The following is a 12,320-nucleotide window of genomic DNA, read 5'->3' as shown; positions in this document are numbered from 1 at the left end:
GTAAACCCTGACATAAAGAATGAAATCTGTGCTTCTTGGGTTGAACTGAGGATGGGCAATCCAGATGTCAACCCATCCACCACTACTACCAGCTTAGCTTGTCCATTCCTTGTAATATCACTAGAGGACCCCTGGGAGTCTCACAGTGAATGGTGTTCAACCACGGCCTTATGGACCAGATAGTGTTCTCCTAATTTAGTGGTTGTTTCACTCTATTGCTGTTCTTGGAATGTGCTGCAGAGGTATTAATAGTTTAACAAGGCCTTTTTTATTTCTTCCAATGGTAAAGCTCTTAGGTGGGCTTTAGAGCTGCTGTATAAACTACACTCATTTCTACATAAGGTCTGATCAGTACTCTAATGAATTGTCCTCATTCCCTCCCTCCCTTCTTCCCTCTCTTCCTTCCGTCCTTCCGTCCTTCCTTCCTTCCTTCCTTCCTTCCTTCCTTCCTTCCCTCCCTCCCTCCCTTCCCTCCTTCCCTCCCTCCTTCTTTCTTTCTTTTTTTTTTTTTTTTTTTTTCCCCAGAAAGGGTCTCGCCCTGTCACCCAGGCTAGAGTACAATGGCATTATCTTGGCTCACTGCAACCTCTGCCTCCCGGCCTTAAGTGATCCTCCCACCTCAGCCTCTCAAGTAGCTAAGACCACAGGTGTGCGCCATGACACCTGGCTAATTTTTATATTTTTTGTAGAGATGGGGTTTTGCCACATTGTCCAGGCTGGTCTCAAACTCCTGGGCTCAAGCACTCCTCCCACTTTGGCCTCCCAAAGTGCTGGGATTACAGGCGTGAGCTACTGTGCCAGACACACATTTTGTGTTTTCTTATAGATTGTTTGGGATATTTTAAGAAACCATACATGTTACTAATTTTTTGTTTTTGAAATTTTCTCTTCAAGTATGCTATTGCGGCAGTACCTCCCGAGATGTGTTATGTGGAACCGATGTAGGAAAGTCTGATGGATTTGGGGATTTCAGCTGTTTAAAGATATGTGGCAAGTAAGGTTTTACATTTTCCTCAGTTAGACTAAAGCTGCACTTTATGCAACAATTACATAATAGTGTGTTCTTTTTAACAGGGACTTGAAATGTGGTAACCACACATGTTCTCAAGTGTGCCACCCTCAGCCCTGCCAGCCATGCCCACGGCTCCCCCAGCTGGTGCGTTGTTGCCCCTGTGGCCAAACTCCTCTCAGCCAACTGCTAGAACTTGGAAGTAGTGGTCGGAAAACATGCATGGATCCTGTGCCTTCCTGTGGAAAAGTTTGTGGCAAGCCTCTGCCTTGTGGTTCCTTAGGTAACTTGGCTTTTAAAATATTATTGTAAATGTTTGGCAGCAATGAGTGCTTAAGCAATGTAGAATTAAGTGCCAGTTACGATATCAGAGGTTTCTAAAGATTATGATCAAATTTATGTAGGTACTTTTTCTTTCTTTCTCAAAATATACTTGTGAAAACACATGTATTTGCCCAAGTGATCTCACTGATTCAGGTATTTTCTTGTTAATTCTGGTCAACTGTGGTGAGTTACTGTTTCATAGGTGTTATGATTTCTCTTAGGAGCCTGTACTCTTATGAACACCATATGTGCTTATTCCAGTCCAGGGTTCAGCAAGTGTTGAAAAGCATTTTCACTTAATAGGAACATGCTAAAATAATTGCGAGTAAGATATTTGCTTTGAAGACAGAGTCTTGCTCTGTCGCCCAGGCTGGAGTGCAGTGGTGCAGTCTCGGCTCACTGCAGCCTCTGACTCCTGGGCTCAAACAATTCTCGTGTCTCAGCCTCACAAGTAGCTGGGAGTATAGGTGCACACTACCACACCTGGCTAATTTTTGTGTGTTTTTTTTTTTTTGAGACAGAGTTTCGCTCTTGTTGCCCAGGCTGGTGTGCAATGGTGTGATCTCGGCTCACCACAACTTTCACCTCCCGGGTTCAAGCAATTCTCCTGCCCCAGCCTCCCAAGTAGCTGGGATTACAGGCATGCACTGCCACACCAAGCTAATTTTTTTTTGTGTTTTTAGTAGAGACAGGGTTTCTCCATGTTGGTCAGGCTGGTCTCAAACTCCCGACCTCAGGTGATCCGCCCACCTCAGCCTCCCAAAGTGCTGGGATTACAGGCGTGAGCCACCGCAGCTGGCCTAATTTTTGTATTTTTAATAGAGATGGGGTTTTGCCATGTTGACCAGGCTGGTCTCGAAGTCCTGGCATCAAATGATCTACCTGCCTCAGGTTCCCAAAGTGCTGGGATTACAGGCGTGAGCCATCTTACCTGGCCAAAGAACTAAAATTGTAAATACAATAAAATGTCAGTCATTTAGACCATTGAAGGAATGCCAGTCTCTTTAGCTAAGTTTCCCATCTAGCTGATGATAGCACCTATTGAACATCATTTTTTTTTTTTTTTGAGACGGAGTTTCACTCATGTTACCCAGGCTGGAGCGCAATGGCGCGATCTCAGCTCACTGCAGCCTCCACCTCCTGGGTTCAGGCAATTCTCCTGCCTCAGCCTCCTGAGTAGCTGGGATTACAGGCACGTGCCACCATGCCCAGCTAATTTTTTGTATTTTTAGTAGAGACGGGGTTTCACCATGTTGACCAAGATGGTCTCGATCTCTTGACCTCGTGATCCACCCGCCTCGGCCTCCCAAAGTGCTGGGATTATAGGCTTGAGCCACCGTGCCCGGCCTGAACATCATTTTGGATGAATATTTTTCTTTTTTATTTTATTTTTTGAGATGGACTCTCAGTCTGTCACCCAGGCTGGAGTGCAATGGCACAATCTCAGCTCACTGCAACCTCTGCCTCCCGGGTTTAAGCGATTTTCCTGCCTCAGCCTCCCGAGTAGCTGGGATTATAAGCACCTGCCATCACACCCAGCTAATTTTTTTTGTGTGTTTTATTAATAGAGATGGGGTTTCACCATGTTGGCTAGGCTGCTCTTGAACTCCTGACCTCAGGTGATCCACCTGCCTCGGCCTCCCAAAGTGCTCAGATTACAGGCATAAGCCACCATGCCTGACTGGATGAATATTTTTCTGAAATTTACATTTCATGTTTAAACAGAGGTTACCAAAAGTGTTATAATTTCTCTCTTACTGACCCAGAGACATCATTTTTATGAACTCCAGTTACTGTATTACACTGAATACAGCAATACCCTCGGCCTGCCGAGGTTTCTCAGACTATTTGCCCCATACCAATGAGCAGTTTGAATTGTTGTATCTGCTGTTTTTATTCTTGTCAGTGCTTTTAGTATGCTTGCCTGCCTACTTTTTGTGATCTCCCCTTTCTTCTGATTTGTGGCTTCTGATTACTTGGATACAGAAACCTGAAAAAGCTGTTGGAATTAGATATAAAGTAATACTATACTGAGGCTGTCTGACTCAGTCTTTGGGGAATGTCTATGTGCAGTATTGCAGTGACTTGGCGGCTTCTCTCCTGAGTGGGTGTTGAAAGGCCATGCATTTAGGAAAATGGAAAGTAAGCAACTGAGATTGAATAGGAAAGTTATTTCTAAAAGTAACCATGTATCTTCTGAGGTAAAGCTAGAATCTTTAGGTTTGGTTTTCATTTTATCAAAAAAAGAGATTTCTCATTTCTTTCAAGTGCCAGCATGAATCAGTGGGAACACCCTACTTAATCCTTTTTCTCAATCTGACCTTAAAATCGTGTATAGAGAAGTGCTCTCTTCTCATATTTTAATGCATGTTCCAGTTGCATTCGGAAAGCCAATTGTCTATTGGTTCTCTGCTTGCCATGAAAATGTGTCTATGATATGGAGATTAAATGACTACTAAATCAAATCCTCTTTCCAAAAGCACATGAGTCAGTTTTATAAGAATTTCACATATAATGACCAGAAATCCTATCCTGGTGCTCATGTATCCCGTTGGTGATGAGAGAAGGAAATGTGAAATGGGTAATGCAAGGGGACTTGAGCAAGAGAAGGGCAGTAACTGGCAGTAACAGATCTTGGGATGGGACAAGACCAGGTTAAGGGATTAGAGGTACCCATTACACCTCATCAGATTTTTAATCATGGAAAACTTTTAAGGAAATAGGCTGAGTTGACTGAGAAGCTCAGAGACAAGCATATAGCTAGTGAAAACAATGACTGTCAGGTTTGTTCAGACCTAGCTGAAAGCTCGATTAGGTCTTTTGGTATCTTACTCAGTAGGAAATTTCCATTCCAGAGGTACAGCTTCAGTACAAGAGACTGGGCGGAGTTCTACTTTAAGGATGGCAGCATAAGAAGCTCCCATGGATCTGCTTCCCAGTAAAATAAAGCTGGGGAAAACTATTAAAAAGCAACCATTGAAGCCAGGCGTGGTGGCTCAAGCCTGTAATCCCAGCACTTTGGGAGGCCGAAGTGGGTGGATCACGAGGTCAAGAGATCGAGACCATCCTGGTCAACATGGTGAAACCCTGTCTCTACTAAAAATACAAAACATTAGCTGGGCATGGTGGCGCGTGCCTGTAATCACAGCTGCTCAGGAGGTTAAGGCAGGAGAACTGCCTGAACCCAAGAGGCAGAGGTTGCGGTGAGCCGAGATCGCGCCATTGCACTCCAGCCTGGGTTACAAGAGTGAAACTCCATCTCAAAAAAAAAAAAAAAAGCAACCATTGAAACCAGGCATGGTGGCTCACACCTATAATCTCAGCACTTTGGGAGGCTGAGGTGGGAGAATTGCTTGAGTCCAGGACTTTGAGACCAGCCTGGGCAACATGATGAGACCCTGTATGAACAAAAAAAAATTTTTTTAATTACCTGGGTGTGGTGGCACGTGCCTGTGGTCCCAGCTACTGTTGAGGCTGCAGTGAGCCATGATTGCACCACTGCACTCCAGTCTGACTGAGAGAGTGAGACCCTGTCTCAAAAAAAAAAAAAAAAAAAAAAAATCAACCATTTAAAGTTTCTGGAGGCTGGGTGCAGTGGCTTACACCTGTAACCCCCAACACTTTGGGAGGCCAAGGAGTGCAGATCACTTGAGGTCAGGAGTTCAGGACCAGCCTGGCCAACATGACAAAACCCCATCTCTACTAAAAATAGAAAAATTAGCCAGGCACCGTGGCACGTGCCTGTAGTCCCAGCTACTCGGGAGGCTGAGGCAGGGGAATCAGTTGAACCTGGGAGGCAGCAGTTGCAGTGAGCCTAGATTGCGCCACTACACCCTAGCCTGGGCGACAGAGTGAGACTTCGTCTCAAAAAAAAAAAGTCTCTAGACATCGCCCTAAGAGCATACATCAAATGAAAAGATACTTATTCATCAAAATCTACTAGAACTCTGGTAAACAGTAGCAAGAGTCTGTGGCATCAAGCCCTAGCTGGTACCTTCCTCCTCCCCTCAGCTCAGCTTGACAAGTCTTCACTCAGGATAAGTGTGGACAAGAAGATGGAGCTTCTCCCCTCAGTTCCCAGGCAGGTTTACCGTATCTCACTGGGAAGGGCGCATTGTCTGTCTGCCTCAGCCTCCCAAAACGCTGGGATTACAGGTGTGAGCCACTGTGCCTGGCTTAAGTTTTAAAAATTTTTTGTAGAGATAAGGTCTTTGACTCAGCCTCTCAAAGCAGTGGGATTCAGGCATGAGCCACCATGCCTAACCTAATGAATTTTTCATTTCAGTTATTATACTTTAAAACTTCAAATTTTCCATTTGGTTCTTTTTTTAAAACATAGTTTCTACCTCTTTATTGATACTCTCTATTTGATAAGACACCATCTTCACACCTTCCTTTACCTCTTTAAGCATGGTTTCCTTCAATTCTTTGAACTTATTTATTTATTTATTTTGAGACAGAGTCATGCTCTGTTGACCAGGCTGTAATGCAGTGGTGTGATCTCAGCTTACTGCAACCTCCGCCTCCTGGGTTCAAGCGATGCTGCTGCCTCAGCCTCCTGAGCAGCTGGCATGACAGGCCGTGATCATGTGTAGGGAGAGTAGAAAGAAGCAGAAAAATATTTAATGAAATAATGTATAAAAACTTTTAAATTTATTGAAAAACACTACATATCCAAGAAATTCAGTGAACTCCAGGTAGTGTAAAATGCAAAGAGATCCACACCCAGCACATAATAAAAATGCTGAAAGTCAATGATAAGGAGAAAGTCTTGAAAGCAGCAAGAGAAAATGACTTATCACATACAGGGGAACCTCTGTAAGGTTAACAGTGGACTTCTCGTCAGAAACAGTGGAGAATACATCGCAACCAGAAGGCAGTAGGATGACATATTCAAAGTGCTGAAAGAAAACTGGCAACCAAGAATCTTATATCTCACGAAACTGCTTTAGAAAATGAAGATAAACAAAAATAACATTTATTGCTAGCAGGCAGACTTGCCTTACAATAAGTACTAAAAGAAGTTCATCAGGCTAAAAGTGAGTAAACCCAAATAGAATTTCAAATCCACATGAAAAAACAAAGAGCACTAGTAAAGGTGATTATGTAATCATAAAAGGCAGTATAAATGCATATTTTTTCTTCTCTCAACTGATTTAAGAAACAGCTGTATAAAATAATATGTATATAATTATATTTATAGGCCTATAACATGTAGAAGTATATTTGGTAATTATAGCATAAAGGAGATAGATGGGATTAAAGTTGTGTTAGGATAAGAAAATGATACCAGACCATAACTCAAACCTACAGGAACAAATGAGGAAAGCCATAGTGGTAAATTTTTAAAAGTGAGGAGGGCCGGGCTCAGTTGTTTACACCTATAATCCCAGCTTTTTGGGAGGCCAAGGCAGGCAGATCACTTGATGTCAGGAGTTAGAGACCAGCCTGACCAACATGATGAAACTTTGTCACTACTAAAAATACAAAAAGCCTGATGTGGTGGCACATGCCTGTAATCCCAGCTACTCAGGAGGCTAAGGCACAAAAAATCGCTTGAATTCAGGAGGGGGAGGCCGCAGTAAGCCAAGATCGTGCCACTGCACTCCAGCCTGGGTGACAGAGCGAGCCTCTTATCTTTTTTTTTTTTTTTTTTAAAAAGGCTGGGCACAGTAGCTCACACCTGTAATTCCAGCTACTCAGGAGGCTGAGGTGGGAGAATCACTTGAGGCTAGGAGTTCAAGGCCAGCCTGGGCAACATAGTGAGATTCAGCCCCTAAGAGAAATTTTTTAAATTACCCAGACAAGGTGGTATGTGCCTATAGCTCCACTTACTCTAGAGGCTGCAGTGGGAGGATCACTTGAGGCAAAGAGTTCAAGGCTGCAGCCAGGTATGATGATGCCACTGCATTCCAGCCTGAGTGAAGAGTGAGACCCTATCTCCAAAAATAAAGCTATAAATATATATTTGTTCTCTTTCTCAGCTTCTTTAATAGATGTAACATTATATAAAGATATAACAATGTAGCATTGCGTTTATAACATAAAGATGTAATATGTACAACAATAATTGCACAAAAGGGGAGAAGAATAGAGCTATGTAAGAGTAAACCCTCTGTATCTCACTGGAGTTAGTGTAAATCTGAAGTAGATTCTGATAAGATGTATATGGTAAGCCCTAGAGGGACCATTAAGAAAATAACTCAAAAAATGTAGTAAAAAATATAATTAAAGGAATTACACTATAGAAAATATTGACAAAATGCAAAAGAAGATAGGAAAGGAGTATAAGAGTAACAAAAAAGACATGAGATGTATAGAAAACTAAAAATGGCAGACATAAATCCAGCTATAACAGTGACATTAAATGTGAATCAATTAAACAAAAGCAGAGATTTCTGATATTTTATTTATTTTTTATAGAGGTGAAATCTTACTCTCTTTCCCAGGCTGATCTCGAACTCCTGGGCTCAAGCCATTCTCCCACTTTGGCTTCTCAAAGTCCTTGGATTACAGGCGTGAGACATTCCACCTAGCCAAAAGCAGAATATTTTTAGACTGGATTAAAAAAAAAATGATCCAACTAACAAGATCCAACTATATGCTCTCTTGAGGAGACAGACTTTATAGTCAAAGAGACAATGAGGCTGAAAGTTAAAGAATAGAAAAAGTACACCATGTAAACAGTAGCCATAAGAGACTCCAGGTGATCCCCATAGGGTCCTAGAAACAGGACTTGTCCTCAACCTAGTTTAGCAGCATGGGTGCAGGCACCACCAGGCATTCACAGAGCTCGAGTCAGTGAGACTGTGGATCATGGCTTCTGATTATTTATAATCCCCAGATGACTTTCAGAGTTGAGAGCATTCCAGTAAAGTCATCCATGGCTACAATTTTAAGGAGATTCAGTTCTATACTGGAGATGTGCAACCTAAGGAAAAAGAAGATTTATTCTGCGTTTTTGTTTTGTTTTGAGACAGGGTCTTACTCTGTCACCTAGACTGGAGTGCAGTGGCGTGAACATGGTTCACTGCAGCGTCAACCTCCTGGGCTCAGAAGATTCTCCACCTCAGGCTTCTGAGTAGCTATAGGCTAATTTCTTGTATGTGTGGGACTATAGGCTAATTTTGTTTATGTGTGTGTGTGTGTTTTGTTTGTTTGTTTTGGTAGACACACGATTTTACCATGTTGCCTAGGCTGCCCTCAAACTCTTGGGGCCAAGCAATCGATCCTTCCACCTCAGCCTCTCAAAGTGCTGGAATTACAGGCATGAGCCACCACACCTGGCCTATTATTTGACTTAGGCAAAGTATCCTGTACTTTAAAGCGTATTCCAGTGTCTAGTGCTGGGCCCTGAACTTGTCAGAAAAGGCCCAGTCTGCCAATGAAGGGAAGATAGGGAAGAAGCATTGACTGCATCCTTCCCTCAACTCTGATTCTGGAGTTGCAGGGAATGGGGGTGAAGACCAGTGAGGCTAGCAATTTGGGAGTATGAAATGAATAATTGCAATTTTCATTTCCAGCTGTTTTCATTTTTATTGCAGATTTCATTCATACCTGTGAAAAGCTCTGCCATGAAGGAGACTGTGGACCATGCTCTCGCACATCAGTTATTTCCTGCAGATGCTCTTTCAGAACAAAGGTAATGCCATTGATGGCAATGCTAGAGTTGTTGCCATCAATGTTTTCTTTAAAATGGTGATGATGGGAGGGGAGGAATAAAAATACCCTCAGCAGAATAGGTATCGAAAGTGGTTATGGCACACAAGGCTCAGAGGCCAATAGTGGGATTAGGCAAATATGCAAATCACTCTACCAAATACAAGTGTGATCGCCTGAAAAGAGGAACAGTAGCACTGTTGCAAGGAGTCAGCCAACTAAGAAGTTAGAGGAAGCACAGTCCATGTGACCACCCACTTGTGATACCAGCTTTTGATACCAACTGAAAGTTCAGTGGTCCCTAAGACCACCTGCAAGGCTCGATAATTTGATAAAAGGACTCACTGAACTTGCTGATAGTTATACTCATGGTTATAGGTTTACTACAAGGAGGTTACAGTTTTATTACAGGGAAAAGGATACAGATTAAATCAGCCAAGGGAAGAAATATGTAGGGCAGAGTCCAAAAAAGTACCAGATGTGGAACTTCATTTGTCCTTTCACTGTGGAGTCAGGAAAGTATTACTCTCTCCGTGTCAATGTGTGACAGCATACATGGAGTATTGCCAACCAGGAAATCTCACCCAAGTCTCTGTGTTCGGTTTTTATTGGGGCTCTATTGTGCAACCATTGTTGACCGCCCATGTGGCTAATCTCAGTCTCCAGTCTCTCCAGAGGTCTGCTGATACCATGTGACCCAAAGCCCCTGGCCTAAAACTATCCAGTGTGGCCAGCTTGCTCTTAAATCATGTAGTTAGACTATCCAGTGACCCAAGATTCCAGGCAAACAATGACACTTCTATTAGGTATGGCATTCCACTAGGCTTAGAGATTACCTCTGAGAAGCCAAGTACAAAGGCCAGACTCTCTTTGGGTAAGGTTTAATTCTTCACTGTATAACTGTTTTGTACAACTGTTTTGTCATTTCTACTTTCTGGTGAAAGCCTGGATAGTTTTTATTTTTCTTTTTAAAAATTATTTGTTTATTTATTTATTTTTTGAGACAGTCTTACTGCATCACCTAGGATGGAGCACAGTGGCACAATCTCGGCTCACTGCAGCCTCTACCTCCCAGGTTCAAGTGACTCATGTATCTTGGCCTTTGGAGTAGCTGAAATTACAGATGCACGCCACCATGCCCAGCTAATTTTTGTATTTTTAGTAGAGATGGGTTTTTGCCATGTTGGCCAGCTTGGTCTTGAACTCCTGTCCTCAAGTGATCCTCCTGCCCCAGCCTCCCGAAGTGCTGGGGTTATAGGTGTGCACCACCATGTCCAGCTGATTTTTGTATTTTTAGCAGAGATGGGGTTTCACCATGTTAGCCAGGCTGGCCTTGAACTCCTGACCTCAAGTGATCCACCTGCCTTGGTCTCCCAAAGTGCTGGGATTATAAGCATGAGCCAGCACACGCAGCCTACCTTGGATAGTTTTGGTCAGGCTTATGTTATAAAAGGGACATCCTACCATTTTGGAGTTAGGCTATAGTGTCCATTCCTTTGCCTGTAACCGGAAGAGGCAGGAGGCCTTCCTGTAGAAGTCTTTGGGTGATTCACCTTGGAGAACACACTGAATGTTGATTTATCCTGCCCTTTGACCTACCTGGTCATTTCAGTGTATATCAGCATTTGTCCCAGCAGTGTACAAGCCAGGGTAGAGACAGAATTCTGAACCATTGGTTCTATTAAACACAACGCAAGGTCTGGGCAGCATCTGACTTGCAATAATTCTGAGGATATAGTCCCTAAATGGGAGGCTAGTTTAATAGGAAAGCTTCAGAAAAAAAAGGGAAAAGTACTATAATTTACATGCTACAAAAGTTATGCAATCATGTGTGGGTTTTTTTTTCCCGAAAGAAATTACAGTATACATGGGGTGATAGAGGTATTTTGAATGTCAGTTATGGGACCACTTTGTACTTTCCAAATACCATATTAAAGTCTGTGAGATGCTGTGATTTGGCTGTCATAAATTTAATAATTCCCAGAGATGCTCTTCATGATCTTTGTGACTGAGAATCACAAGCAGGGTTGGGACATATAAGTCCAACCTGGAAGTGGCTGCTGTCAGTTTTCTTCATTCTCCCACAATCCCTCTCTCGATCTCTATGTTTTCTTGCTTCTCATTGACTCTTTGTCCTTACTCCCTCTATTAGTGGACTCCATAGTAGTGAGTGTATTCTTGAAAAGCTATGTGTAAGTTGAATTTTTGCAAGTGAAAGTCCTTAACTTGCAGGAGGAGCTCAATGTCAGGACAGACTCTGTTAAACTTGTTTGACAAAGCTTTTTTTACTTTGTCAAAAAAGCTGATAATTATCACCTCGTTGTTTAACTAGATTTTTCATGAATATGGATTTTTCATGACATGATTTTTGTAATGGAATGGGTTTTTCCACAGAAGTGAGTTTTTTAGATAAATAAAACTTATTTCTTAAAACTTCAAAAGCTGTTTTCATCACTTTGGTGGGACTCTAATAAATGTATGCTGTGTCTTAATATGTCTTGATAAAGCATGCCATATTTAAGTCTTTATGGTAATTCATGTGCAGGAATTTATGGCAGTTCTGCCTTTCCTGACATTTGTAGATAACCACTTCTGCATATCATTTCTTCTGTACAATTCATTGTTCACTGATGGGAGCATTAACTCAGTTTCATGAGTCACTTTTGCTTTATATCTGTAGAGAGCAAATGGGAAACTTTTTCTTTTTCTTTTTCTTTTTTTTTTTTTTTTTTTTTTTTTTTGAGACGGAGGTTCACTCATGTTTCCCAGGCTGGAGTGCAATGGCGCGATCTCGGCTCACCGCAACCTCCGCCTCCTGGGTTCAGGCAATTCTCCTGCCTCAGCCTCCTGAGTAGCTGGGACTACAGGCATGCGCCACCGGGGCCCAGCTGATTTTTTGTATTTTTAGTAGAGACGGGGTTTCACCATGTTGACCAGGATGGTCTCGATCTCTTGACCTTGTGATCCACCCGCCTCGGCCTCCCAAAGTGCTGGGATTACAGGCTTGAGCTACCGCGCCAGGCATGGAACTTTTTCATATCATCAATCCCAGCACCTCATTTTTTATCTGAAATATATATTTTTCAGCCAAGAACCTTTTATTTCTTATACCTCTTTACATTTGTTATCAACTCCAGTAGCTGTTTTTTTTTTTTTCCAGGATAATTTTTGCTAAGAGGGGACTTTTATTTTATTTTATTTTATTTATTTATTTATTTTTTGAGGCGGAGTTTCGCTCTTGTTACCCAGGCTGGAGTGCAATGGCGCGATCTCGGCTCACTGCAACCTCCGCCTCCTGGGTTCAGGCAATTCTCCTGCCTCAGCCTCC

The 12,320-nt window shown here is 42.5% G+C and overlaps 1 protein-coding gene across 6 annotated transcripts in view; it reads left to right on the top strand.

Annotated features, from left to right (window-relative positions):
* NFX1 (nuclear transcription factor, X-box binding 1) overlaps positions 1-12,320 on the top strand; it is an 81,841-nt gene that overhangs the window by 30,596 nt on the left and 38,925 nt on the right. For all 6 annotated transcript variants that reach the window (XM_032299965.1, XM_032299966.1, XM_032299963.1 and 3 more), the window contains 3 exons: positions 895-994; positions 1,075-1,292; positions 8,878-8,975. In XM_032299965.1, the coding sequence (XP_032155856.1) occupies positions 895-994; positions 1,075-1,292; positions 8,878-8,975 (416 nt within the window). The remainder of the gene's footprint in view (positions 1-894; positions 995-1,074; positions 1,293-8,877; positions 8,976-12,320) is intronic.

The sequence above is a fragment of the Sapajus apella genome, unplaced genomic scaffold, assembly GCF_009761245.1.
Source record: "Sapajus apella isolate SASKATOON/1434 unplaced genomic scaffold, GSC_monkey_1.0 scaffold42, whole genome shotgun sequence".
NCBI lineage: Eukaryota > Metazoa > Chordata > Mammalia > Primates > Cebidae > Sapajus > Sapajus apella.
The sequence above is the reverse complement of the archived record's forward strand: the minus strand, read 5'-3'. Positions and strand labels throughout refer to the sequence as shown.